Source organism: Emys orbicularis, chromosome 2 (assembly GCF_028017835.1).
Source record: "Emys orbicularis isolate rEmyOrb1 chromosome 2, rEmyOrb1.hap1, whole genome shotgun sequence".
Taxonomy (NCBI): Eukaryota; Metazoa; Chordata; order Testudines; family Emydidae; genus Emys; species Emys orbicularis.
Window position 1 is genome coordinate 296,387,751 of NC_088684.1, and position 19,163 is coordinate 296,406,913.

The 19,163-nt window shown below is 44.4% G+C and overlaps 1 protein-coding gene across 1 annotated transcript in view; it reads right to left on the minus strand.

The window, feature by feature from the left end:
- The window catches only part of MAP4 (microtubule associated protein 4), a 257,932-nt gene that overhangs the window by 397 nt on the left and 238,372 nt on the right, over positions 1 to 19,163 (minus strand). Inside the window, exons 16-20 of the mRNA XM_065399719.1 lie at positions 17,297 to 17,356; positions 16,815 to 17,137; positions 12,439 to 12,531; positions 6,501 to 6,582; positions 3,818 to 3,930 (exon numbers count right to left, since the gene is read on the minus strand). Coding sequence (XP_065255791.1) covers positions 3,818 to 3,930; positions 6,501 to 6,582; positions 12,439 to 12,531; positions 16,815 to 17,137; positions 17,297 to 17,356 — 671 coding nt within the window. The remainder of the gene's footprint in view (positions 1 to 3,817; positions 3,931 to 6,500; positions 6,583 to 12,438; positions 12,532 to 16,814; positions 17,138 to 17,296; positions 17,357 to 19,163) is intronic.

The window sequence follows — 19,163 nt, forward strand, 5'->3', positions numbered from 1 at the left end:
TAATGTCATCATTAGATGCCTGGAAAATAAAAGGCAATTTTGTTCATTAAAAATATGGCAAAATATTGATAGAAAAATGTAACTTTAAGCTTAAATCCGTGAGATCAACGTCCACAGGCTGTTCCGCCCCTGCTGCCAGTGCTCGCCCCGCCCCGCCCTGCAGAGCTGAGAAGAGAGGAAGGCGCGAGCACTTACTTGTTTCTTGTATCTGAGTGCTGAAGCTCTGAATTTCCCTTTGGTCACCACCACCCACAGCGGGCGCAGTCGGCCCTACTCCATTCTCCCGCATTTCACGGTCTGCCTGGGGTGCCGTCACATCTCCATTCTGAGGGGCCTGCGCCAGCAGCGCTCCCTCTTCGCTCCCTTCAGGCTAGAATGAAACAATGGGGTTGGGGAGGACAATGACGTGTCAGTAGAAGGATGGGAATGAAATGGAGTGAAATGAAGAAACTCCAGTCAGGGTCCCACGGAGACCCCTCTCCGCTCACACCAAGATGGGGGGTGGTTAGAAATGGAGCAGAGAAGTGCAACCATCAACTCCCCGGTTTCCTGAAAACCCACCTGTACGGAGCAGCTCTCCAATCAGAGTGACATCTGGCAGCGACACGCTTCAATAACCCACAACCTCCCTGGCCCCCCGCCACATCCCAGCTAGCTAGTCATAGCAGTCACTCAATGAGCGCTCATATTATTAAACATCTAGTCACTTCCATGAACTATGCAGTACATTCACATGTAGTACCAGGCTAGCAGCAAGAAGACTAGAACAAAGTGACACCATCAGACTACAAGGCATTACCCTGTAGGGTTAAAAGCGAAGGGACTTGTGAAAATAAGTGAACTGAATATATTGCAGTGAGACAGTCTCCTTGATTTGATTGTTTCTATTTCTTATTTGCTTGCTTGCCAGATTAATAATCCACAGTGGATCCCACAGCCACAAAGGCAAATTAGCACAGAAGACCACATCCTTGCCATACTGGCTGAAGCTGGTCTCTGGCCATTGGGTGCAGCTCTACAGGGGATAGGATTCTGTTCTGTGGCATGTTCTCCTTAACACGGGTGATCCTATTTGGAATCACCGATTTCCAGTACACTGCTGTTGGGAAAATGAGTTTACACTCCTAAATTAGAGCTGTGGCTTCTTCAGGGGAATGCAGAATGATCTGGAAAGCCCCTCAGCAGATGGGACTAGCAGCACAGGAGGGGGCTGAGAAGAGACGAGACACCATCTGGAAGCAGGCTGTGTTCACAGGGGCAGAGTGAGCATTGCAGACAGAACTCATCTCTATTGTGCATTCTCTGTATCGAGGGGTGCTGTGGATGGTCCTGACTCTAACAATGAATGCACGCCATGATACCTTGGCCACCATCCTGCTCCTGCTCACCACGCTCCTTTGGAGAAAGCCTTTACAAAATGGGTTCCTCGAGCGGCCAAGGGGATGCATTTGGAACAAGGATTTTGCTGTTTCCTTTCAGAGAATCTGAGTGGGGGCTGAGAGATCTTATTGGCTATAGGTATGGCCATTTCCTACACTGCCTAGCGGAGCTGCAAATTTAGCAATAGCTGGCAATTCCCCACCAGCCTCGTCAGACAGTGCACCCGTCTGACCCCCTTTCTGGGGTTTAAACCCACATGAACACAACCATAATTTTGGTACCTAGATAATTCTAAAGGAAAACACACAGAAACTTGCAAGGTTCCCACCTCTACACCATTCTTACGCAAGCAGAGCAAGACCAGCTGTCTTGCACCTAACCCCTTGACAGACCACTAAAGGGCAGTTACAACCAGAAAAGTACCCCTCTTACTCAGTTCTGCGCATCTGTGATTTACTATTTAAAACAAGGTCTGACTCCCGAGAGCCCGGAACAGCCCACAGAGCTATAAATGAGTAAGCTGGAGTCTAGTCTGCCTCACACACTGGCGACAGAGATAGATTAGATCTGACGGCAGGTGTTGAGGGAAGAGGTACTAGGCACACTACTTGGCTTCTCGCACCCCCAGGCGAATGTCCAGCTCTGACAGGGAAATCACAATGCAAACTGGATGTGGAGGTGACAGAGACACTATCTATGGAACCCAACACCACTGGACAACATTGGCCATCAGCAAACTGCACTAGTATAATTACTGTAGAGCATAAATAGCTGGAACACCCTGGCATAAAATAGGACAGGGATTAGATTCCAACCCCTACCCTAATATATCAGCTACTTTTATACCAACTTAAAGCCATTTGCCTGCTAAAGTCTGATTGTCTGGGAGCTAAAATTAAGTTTAAAGGATTCAAAAGTGGAAGAAAAATCCTACTTTTCCCTAAATAAATATGGTTGGCAGCGTCTCAATTTTAATGGGGTCTATTTGTATCCTTGTTTGTGTGTGAATCCTGCCATGTATGCTATTCTCCCAGCCCCTACACAGACTCTGGAACGGGGACTGTTTACGATCTTGTTTGAGGCAGAACCTAGCACAATGGGCCCCAACCTAGACGGCCTCTCGGTGCTCCTACAACATAAATGTCAGTTACGAACAAACAGGATGGAGACAATGGAAAGCTAAAGCATTTGGAAGGGGATGCTTTGCTCCAGTGCTCTCCCCAGGGGCCGAGATGACGCTGGCTTTTGTGCTGGAACACAGGATTTCTTCCTTCCTATGCCACAGTGCTTAGAACTAAACCCCTGGTGCCAATGAATCTACCTGAATATGTGAACTCCAGCTCCATTCTCACGTGTACATGGCTTGGTATGTTAGCCTGCACATTCATAATGAAAAGGTCATCTAAGTGGGGGTGATTTCCCACCCCTAAAAGCAGATTCCTCATGGCTGTAGTAAAGCTGAGAGATGCTCCAGTGCAGTTTACAGAGCTGTGGCTGAGGGTAGTTTGAATTATTTCATGTCCTTGTGGCAGAGAAGTGCTGTACCAAGCTAGCATCCAACTCTAAAGCAAGAATTCATTCTTACAGTTATCCAGAGGAAGGGTTCAGAGCTGGGTTTAGTATGAGGTTAAACCCACCAACGGAGGATTCTACCAGGCAGACAGATTCCTTGATGCAGTAAAATGCCTATTTGCAGCCCAGAGCACACTGATCTCAGCAGCTCTGTTTGGGAGAGAGCTTCCAACTAGCCATTCCGGTTGCTCTGACTGGTGCAATAAGGAAGTTACACAAACACTTAGCCAGGACTAGCGAGCTGGTATGCTAACATCACAACAGAGGGAGGAAAAGTCGGACGCAAGGCTTTCCTCTCACCCTTGCAACAATGGACCGGTTTATACATCTAGCCTAAAAGATTAAGCCTCTTCTCAGACCCTCTAGAGGGAGGGAGACAAAATTAACTAGGCTGCTCTCTCAGAGCAGCGGTTCTCACACTCTGCATCGTGACCTGTTTTATTGGGGTCGCCAGAGCTTGCGTTAGACTCGCTAGGACCCGGGGCTGAAGCCCAAGACCCACTATCTGGGGTGGAAGCCGAAGCCCAAAGGCTTGAGCCCAGGCTACAACTTTAGCCCTACGTGGGATCGTGTCGTAATGTTTGCTGTCAGAAAGGGGTCGTGGTGCAATGAAGTTTGAGAACCGCTGCTCTAGAGACATGCAGTGCGACCCATCTAGAATGGACCCTGACATGGTTCAGAGCTCTCTCCCATTTAGCCCTTCCTTGTTTTCTGGATTTAATGACAGAGTGATTATGGAAGTGATGCTGGGAATGAGTAAATGGCCACAGGCTGACTGAAGGGGCCAGGTGGATGCATTAGCAATGAGACAGGGAGCTGAACCGAGCTCAAGAAAACCTCTCTCACAGAGCAGAATGAAACGTACCTTCACTGTGCCTCCTGCTGGCACGTGTCCGACATTGTCCAGAGAGCCCACTTTCGCCTGCGCCTTCTCCTTGAAGTTCAGCTTCTGGTTCTCGATTTTGACATCTCCTCCCCCTGGAACAAAAGAGGCGGATGGAATTCATTATTGGTTTCAGAACAGGGGAGCACTTGGAGCAGAGTCTGACCCAGGACCTCCCTCCTCCTCCTCCTGCTCCAAACCCACCCCCAGAGTTCTGCGTTAAGCCAATTACTTCGTAGGGGGTAGAGTGGAACAGTGAATTAAGTGTGTCAGCCTTTCACCAACTGAGGCCTGGGCTCAAATCTGATCATTGTCAAGATGAAAGTTGGTGAACTCCACCTCTGCATACAAAACCACAATACAAGCACGCATGAGTTCCAGAGTCCAACCCTGGAGATGCCCCTGGGCACAGAATGCTGCATGTTAGGACGAGTATGTAGGAAGAACTGCACATTACCACCTTCATTATACCAGCGGTGCTTCCAACTTCTCTCCTCCAAAGGAGTACGGTCAATCCACATTTAAATGTCAAGGTTATTTCTGATTGCATCCTCTAACTGCCCACTCACATACATGTGAAGACACCTCTCCCTCCGTGTCCTTTGGCAACCTCATCTCATTATTTACATGGATGTTTGCAAGGGATCCACAACCTGATCTTGGTGTATGATTTCTGACTCCCTTTCATTCACTGCATTCCCCCAGTAGTTTAGCTAGTTCAACAAAGAACTAGATAAGTTCATGGAGGATAGGTCCATCAATGGCTATTAGCCAGGATGGGCAGGGATGATGTCCCTAGCCTCTGTTTGCCAGAAGCTGGAAATGGGCGACAGGGAATGGATCACTTGATGATTACCTGTTCTGTTCATTCCCTCCGGGGCACCTGGCATTGGCCACTGTCGGAAGACAGGATACAGGGCTAGATGGACCTTTGGTCTGACCCAGTATGGCCGTTCTTATGTTCACTTATTTTCCATTCCATCTCCATCAGCTGCAATTGTAAAACTGCATCCACTAATCACTGTCTTCTAGGGCAGGAAGACCTGCCTCATTCCAGACAGACTCCCGTGACACTGCATGAACAGCTCAGGAGGCAACCCTGTGTCAGCAATGCAGCCAACAGCACGACCCATAGAACAAGCAAATCCTCACTTTGTCCTCCCCAAACATTGGGGTGGGGGAGGAGAAAAATAAGCCAGTTCCTATGTTTGACAGTGCTGCACTCTGCTGGAGGGATGGAAAGAGGCCCAAAGACCTACTTGAGATTTGTGGCAAGTTCTCGATGAATGTGGGAGGGCTGGAACCCCCATCAAGTAACAGGAGACGTGCAGTGTATTGTTCTGCTTCCTCTAACAATTTTATTAGAGAGCTGTTCATATAGTCAAACACTGGCGGCAATTTCAGCCCTCCAGGGACATCATTAAATACATAAGCTCCTCAGCATTTTAAAAGAGTTTCTGAGCTTTGCGTGGGTGAACAGAATCCTTTCTGGCCAATGGATTTTATCCCATCATTTTGGCCACACAGAATTGCTTAAAAATGGGACATAACAGATCATTCTTGCCGGACTGTTGTGTTTTAATCAGCCCTGGACAAGAGCAGTCATTGTAGTGTTGCGTACCGCTCGTTACTGCAAAGCACTGAATAGACAGAGGCAACGTTTGTCACACTATGTTCTCAAAGTGGGAGAGTGTTTTGGATGCACTGAACCATGATGTTCTGTGCACAAGGTTGAATTGCTTTCAACCCAAGAGACTTTCGGGCTGGGTCTGGGGACTTCTTTGGAAACAAAGACTAGCTTGGAGTGTTTGTTTTCAGATTTGGACTGTGACCTCTGTTTTCTCCACAGAGGCATGTTTCATTACCAGGGGACTCTTCTGTCCAGGTGAATGTCCCTTGCTACTGAAAAAGCCAGCAAGTCAAGGGCCTGGACCACACTCTTTGGGTTTACTCAAGGGTCAGCTTGATCTGACACGAAGCAAAGTTTAGACAACTGGCCTGCAGCCATAACACCTCGGACTGTGATCCTGTCAGCATTTCAGCTAAAGAGAGGGTCTGCTCAGTGAGGAGTCCAATGGAAATCTCAGATATTGGAGGAATTGGTGCCTTTGCTGTGTTGTCAGTGGGGAACAAAGGATTCTTGCACATCCATTCTGTAAAGTGATTTAGGATCATTTGAGGACAGGTGTTACATAAAAAATATGGATTGTTACTGTACAAAAGGTCTCCGGCATCTGTTCCGGAGAACTGGAGAGAGGTTACACTTCACCCTTCTCTAATGCCTTCCCTCTGAGGATCTCATTAAGCTCAAACCCCTTGAAAGGCAGGTATCTCACCATTCTAGAGTTGGGAAAACAGAGGCAGACGGGTTAAGTGACTTGCCTTGTTCTAAGCTGGGCTGTAACAATGACTTGCTATTGGGGGCAAGTCACTGTCTCAGCGAGGCGTAGAACAAGGCAAGTCACTGGCACAGCCAGGATAGAATCAGCTCTCCTGATTCCCAGTCCCCTTCTCTAACCAGGAGATCATGCTGCATCCATAAGAAACTAGATACTTCCCTTCGGAATACCATCCAGCCACCTAACTTGCTCCAATTGGGATCACAGGTTCTGCCCGAATGACACGCAACAGTCACTAAATGGCGAAGCGTGAGGGTGCGTTTTACCTGGCTTGTGTTTTATATTCGTTTTAGAGCCACACTTTGAGGACACTTTGGAAATGTCAACTTTCTTGCTCTGGATCTGCACCTACAGAGACAGGAAGGAACAACTCAGCACAAAGAAACACGTCTTATGAAACTGGAAACCACTGTCTCACCGCAAAGGGCAGTTTATATTTAACGAGGTCTTAATCTCCCCTGGCCACACTTTTTCCATTAATCTGGTAGGTGTCAAATAGCATTGCTGATGTAGGTTTCAAGAATTCTTAAGAAAAAGGCAAACATTCATTAGTATTATCAAAAGCCCTGTCCCAGCCAACAAAGGGTGAATATGTGCAAGTAGAAACGTGTACTGAATAAAACCAGTAGAGATGGATAGTGACCAGAAATGAGTCTCTCTTATGGCATATGCATATGAGTATTAAAGTTTGACCAAAGAAGCCAATTCCACCACCAAGTTCCCCAAACTGTTTCTATCCAACACCAGCCTTGACTTTTAAACCTGTCCCATGTTGCCTTCAGCCAAGTGCCAGGAAAGAAGTTATCTGTATTGGTCCATTTGGAGTAAGGCTATCCTGCTGTGGTGCCAAGCATATACCATAAGCTCCAACTTTTTCTCTACCATCTTCAGCCAACACACCAAGATGTGGATCCACCTGATATTAAGTCTGTTTCTTTAGGACATGTTGACAGGCATGCGCTGCTACGTGTGGGGATAGACTGCATCGCCAGACCTAAGACTGTGTCTTACTGCTATTATAAAAACAGGCTGGATTTGGGGGTTCGCGGAGATAAGCTATGGAAATACATATATTTTATTTACTGGGTTTTATTTGCTGCAGCAACATCATCACAAGGTTGTTTTCTTGACAAATCTCAAACTACGCACATTTGGGCCTGATCAATACCTAACTGGGAAACCTCCAGAAAACCAGCAACAGCAGTAGTGTAAGTGATTCAATAGATGGCCTTCTTCTGGGTCAGTAATGAGTCAATGTCCCAGCATGACGTTAGCCTAGGGCTGCTGGTGGAGGTGTCCTCTTTTGGAAAAGATGTAAAGCCAAGGCTGTTGCTACTTTAAGCCATTAAAGATTTCACAGCCTTTTCCCCCAGAATGGGGTTTTAACCCTGATATCTGGGCTGAATTCTAGCTTCAGTAACTATACTGTGCCTCCTGGAGTTTCAGTAGCATGTGTGATTCTTCCGCTGCAGCCCCTAACCTGCTGTGTAGCATTGCTGTATGCCACCAAACAGTTAACCTATTCCATCCCAGAGGAAGCTGCATTTCAGTGGCAAATGAAGTTATTCTTGCCTGGTTAATTTGTAAAATGCTGCATGGAAGATGCTATATCACCAAGATTTCCCCCACAAGGAATTAATAACTTCTAGTTATTTTAATAGGACTAACTCGTGGGGGGTGGGTGGGGGGGGGGGGAGACATGGGAAGATCCTCTTATCTAGTTCCTCCTTTGCTTGGAATATGCAGTATCAGATTATCCATATAAACAAAATGAAAGTATTTCCTTATTATTGAGTTCACCTCTTTATAAACTAGAGAGAGAAAGTGAATGAGGTAATATCTTTTCTGGGACCAACTTCTGTTGGTAAGAGAGAGAAGCTTTCAAGCTTACACAGAGCTCTTCTTCAGGTCTGGGAGCTTATAAACCATTGCAATTGCCATGATGAAGCCCATTAAGAGCCTACTGAGAAGTTTCAGGATTCACTGTGTGCACATGTGAAGCTTTGTATTTGTAACTTGGCTTTTTTTGGGGGGGGGGGCAATTGTGTGAATTCATTTAGTGCTTGCATAAGGTGCTGGATTCAATGCTCTGTTTGTTCACAGAATAGGTACAGTCCAGACAGAAGTAATATAAGCCCCCTCTATATTGTCCCATGCCAATGTCTCTCAGTCCTGACCTGGAGGAGCCAATTAGCTCTCTGGGGGTTATAAGAGAGTTCAGTGGCCATGCTTCATTCAGTCTTTGGTCATCACAGAGTCTGCCAGTAAAGTTGCCAATTAGTGATGATGGCTTTTATGATATGACCATTTGTTTGGTGAGAACTGGACTAAGATTCTGTCGCTTGGCTAATTGAATGGTAAAAACTGGACACAAGAACGAGGACCTTGAAGAAGTCATTGTGATTTCTCACAAAATCTTTAGGTTGTGGACAGCTGTTTCTTGTATGAGTCTCAATCTCCCACTTCTTACTAAGGCTTTGTCTACACTATGCAGCTTTTAGCAACACGGCTGTGCCACTACAGCCGCGCCGCTAAAAGGTGTGCTGTGTAGCTGCAGTTTGTCATCAGGAGAGAGCTCTCCTGCCGACAAAAAACTTCCACCCCCAACAAGCGGCAGTAGTGTTGTCAGCAGGAGAGCGCTCCTGCCAACAAAGCACCGTTCACACCGGCACTTTTCGTGGACAAAACTTGTGTCTTTCGGGAACGGAGGTGTGCGTTTTTTAACACCTCTGAACAACAACATGTTGTCGTTCAGTTGTCAGTGTAGACAAAGCCTAACTTGAATTATTGAACTTGTCCCTCTAAAGGACATGTTCTCAGACTCAGGGGGCAAAGTGAAGTGCTGATTTAGTTGCCTGACTTTAGGCACTCTGGGTAGGAAGTGTGACTGTTACTTTCCTTTAGTTTTTCACCTCTCTAACCCACTCTCCGTCCACTTTCCATTAGCAGGGTGGTAGCCCCAAGGCACCAAAGAACCCACATGCTCTTAGAAGAATTCCGAATGATCTCACCCAGACCCTTTGACAACAGGGATAAAATGAATAGACAGATTGTCTTCGGACTTTTATGATACAATTGGTTCCTGAAAATCGCATTTCAAGTCGAAAACGTCGTAACTGGAAATTCCCATAGGAACAATGTCGGAAAGAGCATCGTAAAATCGAAACTGACATCGTAAAGTCGAAACAGGATGTCAATTTATAAACGTCGTAAGTGTCGTTCATTGTAACTAATGCCGTAAATGATGGATTATCCTAATGTCTTACTCCTCGCTAGGTTTAAACTTACTGTAGGCATTTTCTTTCTATTGCTTTGCTTTTGTATTTTTTCTCCTTATTTATAAAAATATAACAAACACTATTTCCAGGTAAAATCTAATGCTGCATGCTTTGAGGTCTTTCTACGAAACATAATGAAAGCAGTAAAATAGGCTACAGCCTTCAACCTCAACTTCTCAGTATCCACACAGTCAATCACCGCCTTTGCACATAGGAGGCAGAGCAAGCAGGTTCCTCCCCACCCACCCCCAATTTTTTCCCCAGAAGGTAACTGAATGAATTGGCTAGCGAGTCCCAGTCACTTCTACCACAGCAGACCTTTTTTTTTAAAATGGCAACACTAAACCTGAATAGCTAGCTTTTGCTAACCACTCTGCTTGCCCCCAAAATGCCCAACAGCCATTCCTGAGGAGAGAGTAGCATTGGAACCGTGGACTTTTCAATCATTCCCATCAGCTGTATGGTTAAAAACTTTAAGAACAGGGAGTTTCTGTGAGCAGATGCAATGAGACAACTCTCTCATGCTGTCTGACTGGACAGAAAATGCCTCAGAAGTGGACACCTGGTACAATGCCCAGGAATAGCAGAGGGAATGCAAAACGGACAAAAGGAAATCCAATCATAAGAAGCCAGGTGTGCCAGTCTGGCTCTTCTACTCACATTGGTACTGCCTGGGCTGGGTTTGGGGGCGATGGACGGCTGGGAGCGGCTGCCTGAAGCTGGCTTTGGGGCATTTGGAACCTGAAAATGATAAGCACTTTATTCTCTGTTCTTAAAGTGAACAGCTTAACTAGTGGACTGAGGAGGAGAGATGTAGTGGTGACAGGAAGAGAGAGATTGGGAGAACAAAGAGCTGAAAGAGGATACCTCTTCCCTAGAGCTGGAAACATCCCCTAGAGGGGACAGAAGAACAGTAAAACCGAGAGAAGAGGACAGGTTTGGTGGTTTATTACATGGGATTTTTAGTGTAAAGTGAAAAACATTCCCCACAACCCAAGGTTTTATTTATTCTGTAACAGGTCTGTTGATAACAGAGGAGGAAAATGTACATGAGGCCCAGCCAGAAATGTACTGTACAAAAAACCAATCAACAGAAAAGGAGTGGTTTATAAAATAAAGCCCCTTTGGGTGCATAACAGCTGCTCTTTAGCAGTACGGCTGAAAGAACCCGTGCCAGCAATCCAGATTATATCTAAACATTATGTTCCAAGCTCTGGGGATACAGTTAGACCAAGTTAGCAGTAAGAAACAGGAATGTACCATAGCCAGAAAACAACCTTGTACATGCACACAAACACCAGTTGATGAGCCAGTCTTTGACCACCTCCACCCCAATCTTCCTGACTGAGCTGCAGAGCACGAAGTAGAGTTCACCTAGGAAATCGCCTCCACAGGAGATTACACACTCTCCAACCCCAAGAAGATTAGGAATCCATGGAGGATACAAATGTGTAACTAACACTATGGATGCCAAGCACAGGCAAACTGAAATGTGAGACAATCTCAGCACAAATATAAAAAGTCTCAGCAGTCATAAATCTTGAAGAGAACAAAAGCCTGATTAAATAAAAATTACACCTGTATTCCTTGGTAGCTGGGCTCTTCCTACACCTGGAAGGAAAGGTTGTTATCCACCTGTGAAAAGGATGACTAGCCTTTGATTTAACAAGCTTTTTAAATAAAACCCACCATGAACATCTTCAGGATCTTCTTGCAGTAACTTATGCAAGAATTTGAATGCAAGAGTTGATGCATAACCATGAAGACAACCACACGCATATTTCTCAAGAAGGTGCTTACAGAGCATGACCTGCACCACAAGCAATATACGAGGCAGCATTTACAGCCTCCGAATCCAGCGAGTGGCAACTGCTCAAGATGCAGAAGCAGGTGACCAGGCACTGAGCACTAAGCTTGCCTCCAACGATTGACTATTTTCGGGCCAAGGATGCAGATTTCCTCCCCGCTCCATCCTGGAAGAGGAGCTGAAGGGATTTACTTTAGCGTTTTTAAACAGCATTGCATTAATACGTTTTTAATCCCACACCTGCATAGAGTCAGTTGAATGGAGAAGGGAAAGCCAGGACATCACTACAGGTGACACTCCCACTCAGTCCAGGGATTCTGAACTTCAGCGGCCAATGGCTGTCAGTGTGTTGGGTCACAGGGACAATGGAAAATTAGCAGCAGCAAGAAACAGACTCTTCCACCCGGTCACCCTCCTTATTTAAAAGGGTGGCAAAGTTGCTATTGCTACTAGCACCCACACTCTGCATTCCCAGAAACTATCGCTACTTAGGAAGTAAACAAACCCTGGCACAGATGTATATATATTTTTTAAAGGTAATGCAAGCTGTGTCTGCTGGGAAACAGGTGACCTGTCAGGTTAACACAGGACGTCTTTTTAAAGCCTATGTTTTACAGCATCCAGATGGGTATTTGGCATTGCTCCACCCACTCAGCTCGAGGCACCTAGCAATACTACCTCCATCTGAAATCCATAGCGTGTACTCGAAGTTCATATACAACCCTCACAATATTAGCTCGCAACACCTCAGCAAGCTCACCTCCCTATTTCCAGTGAAACCAGTAGCCTTGAATGTTAGAAGTCGCTCTTAAGTTAGTAACTAAACAAAGATTGGAAACTTTCACCCCCAGAAGTGTTTCAAAGTCCTTCTCCTGATACAAAGTCCTCCTTGCTTTAGATCACTGGGAAATGGGTCGAATGCACGGCTGTGAAATGTAACATATGCTCACACATTTAACCTACTTCAGCTTAGGGAAAAGTCTACCTACACACTTCCCAGAAATCTTAATTCTGCCGTGCTCATCTGCCTGAAACAGAATATTCTCAAGAGACCACATAAAAAAGCAGAACAAGAACAGAAGTTAGTAGAAAGACAGCTTGTCCAGAGCCCATACTTACATTCCCACCTCCAGGGACATGCTTAATATTGTCCTTGGAACCACACTTGGACTGAACATGGCTGTAGTTCGCTTTTTTGGAGACTATCTGGACCTAGAGCATTACAGAATGGAAAAACAACACAAGGGAAGAGGACTGGTTAGAACTGTCATACGACAGGCTGGAGTGATGCTGTAACATGGTGGATAAACAAAGAGCTGTGTTAAACTTCAACCCAATTTCAGTATTAGGTGTGAAAGAACTTGAAAGACAGAGAGAAAAAGTGAACAAACAAGGAGAGGCAGAGTACAGCTAAGCAGACAGTGGTAGTGGTGACAGCTTAAGTGCTATGGTGGAGGACAACACTTTCTTAGCGTATTGTACAGATGAGCAATACAAGAGCGCCTGGCTGCCAAGAACACTGTGTATGCTAGCTTCCTCAGAGCATGTTCAGCCATGCATTCCAGCAGTGAGAACTAACATGGCCATCTCCATCCCTTCATTCGCACACTTTCACCTCGTTGAGCCAAATCACTGCGTCTGACGACCTACTGGTTAGTCTCTGCAGTTTTTAACTATTCCAGTTTGCCTGGGAACGACTCAAATCCTAGGCAATGCAACTGAAAACCTCTCAGCAGTTTAGCCTAATCCTGAAAGCAATAACTACATGGAAGGTTGTCAAACCACCAATTTAACTTAATTGGCAGCAGTCTGATGCCAGCCAGATACAGGAGAAACAATGTATCTAACAAACTGAAACAGTTCCAGACCCATTAAACACACAAAAAAGCCTAAGGCTATGAACCCTCAAAAGTTAAGTGAAAGCTACAACTCTATTCTTAAAAAAAAAGATCAGTTATGACCAGTCCTCAAGTTCAGTCCTAGAGGTTACTTACAGTACAGCATGTTCAGAAACACCTATGGTACAACAAGATAAATTAAATATGGGGTGGAAGCTTTACCTCTTACAGTACTTTGGTTTTGTACATTGAAGATATCACCTATAGCTAGAACCACCAACATGGATTTTTCAAAGGATACTTGTCAATTTAGGTAGATTGGATTCAGTGCAACAAGGACCCTCAAATTTACCCTGCCATGGAAACTTACCAGTTTGCTGGCTCTAATTCAGAGGAGCAAAACATTTAAGAGCAAGACCAATGCCATCCTATACATATATAAGGTCTACTTGATGGTATCTCAGAAGATAGCACCAGCTCACAAGTTAACAAACTTTCACTGCCAGCCCTCCTCTTCTCTACTCCCTTCCCACACATAGCTCAGATCTGGGATAAGACTTCATACAGAACTTCAGGGTAGGACGCCAACAATTGGCAACCGCTAGCTGTGAGGGGTTAGAGAACAGTATTGGTGAAACTAAGTCTGGAAAGTTACAGGGAGAACATTAGGTCACCAGTTCTCCATTTTTTTGTTTTGTTTTGTTTGAAAGTGCCAGGACCATTGATCCCTCTTCCTAATCCCAAACTGGCAGCATCCATAGAGAAGGGAGGTTTTCCTCACAGAAGACCAGCCCATCTTAGAGTTAGCCTATCTAAAAGTGAAGTCAGAGCACACCACTCAAGCAATGTGTAAGTCAGGCCTTGAAAAAAATGGTATGTGAAGTCAGTAGGAATACTTCTGACTGTATTTTACTGGCAGTGTCAGGACATACAGGAAAGATTTGGAAAAGGTGCGGGTGGGGGAGGGAGGGAACAGTGACACTGACACGAGAAAGCATAAAAGCTAAATAGAAGGGAAAGTGACTCAAATGGAAAAAAGTTTTCCTTTCATCTTTCAGGGATAAAAGACTGAAACAAAACTCACTTTCCCATTGGGCTGCTTTTGTGCCCCCTCTTTTGTTACAGTTGTTTTAGTAGTAGCCATTTTAGAGACTGCATTGGGTTCAGACTTTCGCGCCGCACCGGCTGATTCTGGTTTTTTCTCTACTTTAGCCTAGATGGAGACAAATGGAGGATGATTTTAACCACGAGAATCAAAGTAAATGATGGAAGGAAATGATGGAATTCAAATCAACAACCAAGATAGATTCAGTGGACTGGACAAGCCAGGGAGAACTTTTTATAAATCAACATGTTAAAATGGTGAGAACTGGTAAAGCAGAAGGCTCAGTCTCACTCAGACAAGTGAAACTCTTGAAAGATCCCTTCATGCATCAGAATTTTAGCACTTCCTAGTGGGGTAGGGGGGTCAAGGCTCTGTGGAAGAATTATGCCCGGCCTCATAATAGCTGAACAGTTGTGCCAGATTCTGTTCTGACCACTGAGCCTATGCTACAGTTTTTTAGCTCCACAGGTCTACCTGGAGACTTCTTCCCACCTCTAAAACGCTACTACAGTAGGCGTTCTGCTGGGTGTGTCTGCACTGTATTTCCATTACTCATCTCCCTCACCACCCTAATTTGGCTCATGCTATAAATTATGCTGAGGACAGTGGTGAAGAAACATGACTAATCCTATGTATTAAGATTTAGTTAATCTAGATTGGTGCAAAGGCAAAAAGTTGCAGTTAGTTCAGCGTGAGGATTTGCAGTTTTGGAAAAACTCAGTGTCAACCTGAGAGAACCCATTTTTCTGCTGATTTCTTACTTTTTAACCAATGCTCACCACAAAAGGTAAGTGCACTCAAGGCTGAATATTTTAAGACCAGGGCTTCTGCAGCAGCCCTGTACCCTGCTGAACCAATTAATAATACAGCAGTAAAACAGGAGTGTCCTAATAAACAGAGAAGACTTTAAAAGCCCTGCAAGAAATACAATGATTCTCTTTGACATACAGTCTATGTTAACATACATTCTAACACACTGCTACTATGAAATGGAAATGATTCAACAAAACAAGGGAGTACATTGTACCAAACAATGCCCCTTTAACAGACAGCCCTGAAGTCTAGTCAGAAAGCTTCCCATGCCTCTGGAATTCTGGAACACAGTCTAAAAAATTAAAGTGAGCTTTAGAGCTCCTTCTGACCAGATTTCTGAAGGACCTTAATGGTGTTAGTGAACCTCCAATCTAGTTTTGACTTGCATTCAATTTGTGAGCACTCCTCCCCTGGTTCTCACTTCCAAGTCCTCCAGCCAGGTTTGGTTTACCCTGTTTGGAAGCTTCTCCCCTTGTGAATGCTGGCACAGCTTTCCCTAAAGAGCCAGACATTCTCTATTAGATATCCATTTTTTTGTGTACCCCAATGCATACTCGTGGAAGAACTCTTTGGGCTTCTTGACTCTGAGGAATAGGTCATGACCGTCTACAGGTATAACACGCTGGACTTTTAACAGTTCGGTGGTACCTTCTTTTTCCAGCAGGTGATATGGTTTATGGTATACTACAATGCAGCTCATGACTGCCCTTATGAGTAGTGTGCCTTTCAGAGACTAGTGCTCCCATCAAAAAGTACTTCACCTTGGTGACAGAGATCAGAATGGAAAATCAGTTTCAGGAGACCACTCCTCTGTATTAAAAGTAAGGGTGCTGCAGTTTGCTCCATTTTACACAAAGTAAAGCCCTCGGACTAAAGGCAGGTTGCTAATTCAATACTCGGTCAGACAAAGTTTGGGAGTATCTGTTATATGATGTCTGATAATAGTTTCATGTTTCTGCATCCACAAGATGTATAGGATGGAAACATTAATTATTACCTTCTGATTAAAAATGAATACACATTAATCAGTCTAATGTCTGACCCTTAGAAGGAACTCCATAGAAATATTCCAAGGCTTCTCTCATTCAGAGAACCACAGGGAAAAAATTAATTAGCACCTCTGTATTAAATGAGGGCCTCAAGCTATGTCCTACCCACTCCTTCAACCTGGGCATCTACTTTTTCCCATGGCAGTTCTCTCAATCCATCTCCCTCTTCCTTAGTTATCTGACTGTGGCCACCAGAGGGTGTCCTGAGAACAGCACATGCTGCCCTACTCCACCTCTGCTTGAAGCCTAACCCGTACAACACATTGCTCATGTCGACAGAGACAGTATGTCCTGGGACCTGCTCCTGAATCCAGATCTTCCACATAGTGGCACATTACTCTACCTGGTGAACAATTCAGCAGTCCCAAATCCCCTGCTCAGATACTCTGAAATATAAATGAGCTCTGAGTTTTCACATAAGCTAGTCTCCAGATCAGGAGTGTGGCTCTGTTTCTCCATATCAAAGAGTTGTGAAATTTTGTTCATATTCCAAATACTTCCATGAAACCTTTTAAAGTTTAAAGTCTATATGATAATGGTGCTGCCTTGTGCACATGGGGAACCCAAAAGGAGCTCTGCAGAGTCTGAATATAGGAAAGCCAGTGAGCATAGAGTGACTGAAAGCGGTGAGGGACTACCAATAGCTCTTAAATGCATGAGTAGTCCTAAAAGCCGATTGAGGAGACTTACCCTTCCTCCACCAGGTTGGTATTTAATGTTATCTGTTGATCCAATTTTGGATCTTATGTTCTTCAGGTCAGGGGCAGAAACACTGCTGGTTGGGCGAGGCGGCTTGGGAACAGTGCTGGTTTTAAGTGGAGCTTTAACTGTTGATGGTTTTTTAGCTTCTGGAGTTGCACTCGATGCTGTGGTGGGTCTGGCTGCAGCTGGCTTGGGTTTGGGGCGGCTGGTGGCGACTCCAGGTGAGGCAGGAGTACCTGGGGTTGTAGCAGTAGGGGTAGTGGCGCTGCTCTTTGCAGAGTTTGCAGGCGCACTCTTTGGGCGGCTCAGGTCTGCGGCAATAAGCATAGCAGAAAGGGAAGTTTGAGTAAATATCAATCGCATCAAGCAGACAAATACTGTGTATCTTTACAGTTGGGTAACATGTTGATTGAACACATTTCTGGAGTCAAGTAGAGAAGCATTTAGATGCAGGAACTGAGAGACATTACCTGATGGTGACTTCGCAGTGGTCTTCCTGGCATCTGCAAGCTTTGTTTCAGTCTTGATAGCTAAAGAATACAAAAACAGTCAATCTTTTCTGCATGTTTTCATTGTGAACAGATTCAACGGTGTTACTGGGAGTGAAAGCCAACACACAGACCGACCCTTTGTGGTTGCTGGCATAGTTTCCATGAGTGGCCATACAGTCTCTGTTGCTTCTTAGATATCAGCTTCTTCTGTATCCCCAATGCATACTTGTGAGATGCAAAAAAGGATGCCTGCTACTCATTTTAGGGCTAGCCTCTTTCCTGCTATTTAGAGGGAAACACCAAAGTATCTCATAAAATCAGCTGCTCCCCATGCCTGGGTGAACTTCCTCTCATTACAAAAGCAGCTTCTTATTTCACAAGATACGGTAAAACTCATGTCCTTCAGAGGTAGACTCAATCCCGTAGAATAAAGTCTCGGGGAGGCTAGAGAATGTCATAAGATGGTTAGGCCTCAGGATGGTGGGTAAGGGTCGCTTTATTTTTACTTTTATCCATTTTTATATAATGGTTTTCCCACATCTCAGCAATTGCTTGCTAGTGACATTCAATTGACATCTTTAATGACTCTCCCTCTCTGCTTCTCTTTAAATCAGTTTGGGGCCTTCTCTCAACTGTCTTCATTTAATATCAAAGGCAAAAATGCATCCCTTGGCAAACTTGTGTATCTATAAACTTTGGCATTATCTCTAACCTGATGATAATTTTATTAGATAATTTTCTGACCCATGAAGGCACTGTACCCAATACAAGGTTACTATTTTGAACCTTACTATGATGGACAAAAATGAATTATTCAAGAGATTGGAATTTGGTGGTTGCCAAGGGACCAGTGATCATGACCTGATTACATTCAATGTAGGCAAATAAAAGACAGTCCCAAGCAATAATAGATGTACTTGGTGCTTCAAAAGGGCAAATTTCCAAAAGTTGACGAAACTTATGAGACAAACTGATTGGGAAGAAAAATTTAGACAGAAAAAGGTAAATGAAAATTGGGAGTTATTTAAGAAAAGGTAATTAGATGGTCAAAAAGCCACAATTCCCCAACCAAGATAGAGGACAACTTTGGCTGACAGCCCATCCTGATTGTGGCAAATTGAAGTGAGCAATTAGAAGCCAAAAAACCCCAAAAGAAATATATAGCAATCGATATAAATTAGAAGTTATGAAGTGCAGAAAATTACTAAGGGACACTAAAGATATCAGGGAAATTCCATGGCTGGCAGGCCTAAGGCCAAGAAGGAGGGTTAATTTTTTGTTTTTGTTAATATCAGGAACAAAATAAATACTAGCAATGGTGTAGGCCCATTACTAGATGTAGATGGTAACATTGTTAATAATGATGCAGAAAAGGCAGAAGTGTTCAATAAATATTTCTGTTCTATATTTGGAAAGAAGCAGGATAATGGACTCATATCACATGAAGATGATGAAGTACTTTCCAGCCTATTAGAACTAAGGAGGATGTTAAATAACATCTCCTATGGATAAAGATTTTTTAAATCAACAGGACTGGTTAACTTACAACCAAGAATCCCAAAGAGTTGCCTAAGAAGATCACTGGCCTGCAGATGTTAATTTTTAAATAATCTTGGAGTACCATGGAAATTCTAGAAGACCAGAAGAGTGTTAATGCTGTGGAAATTTTTGAAAAGGGCCAGCGAGATGGCAGGGTAACTGTAGGTGGGTTAGTCCTGTCATCAATCCCAAGCAAAATAGTGGAAAAGGTCATATAGGACTCTATAGGTAAAGAATAAAAGAATTGGAATATGATTAAATTCCAGTCAATGTGGTTTAATGGAAAATAGATCTTGTCAAACAAACC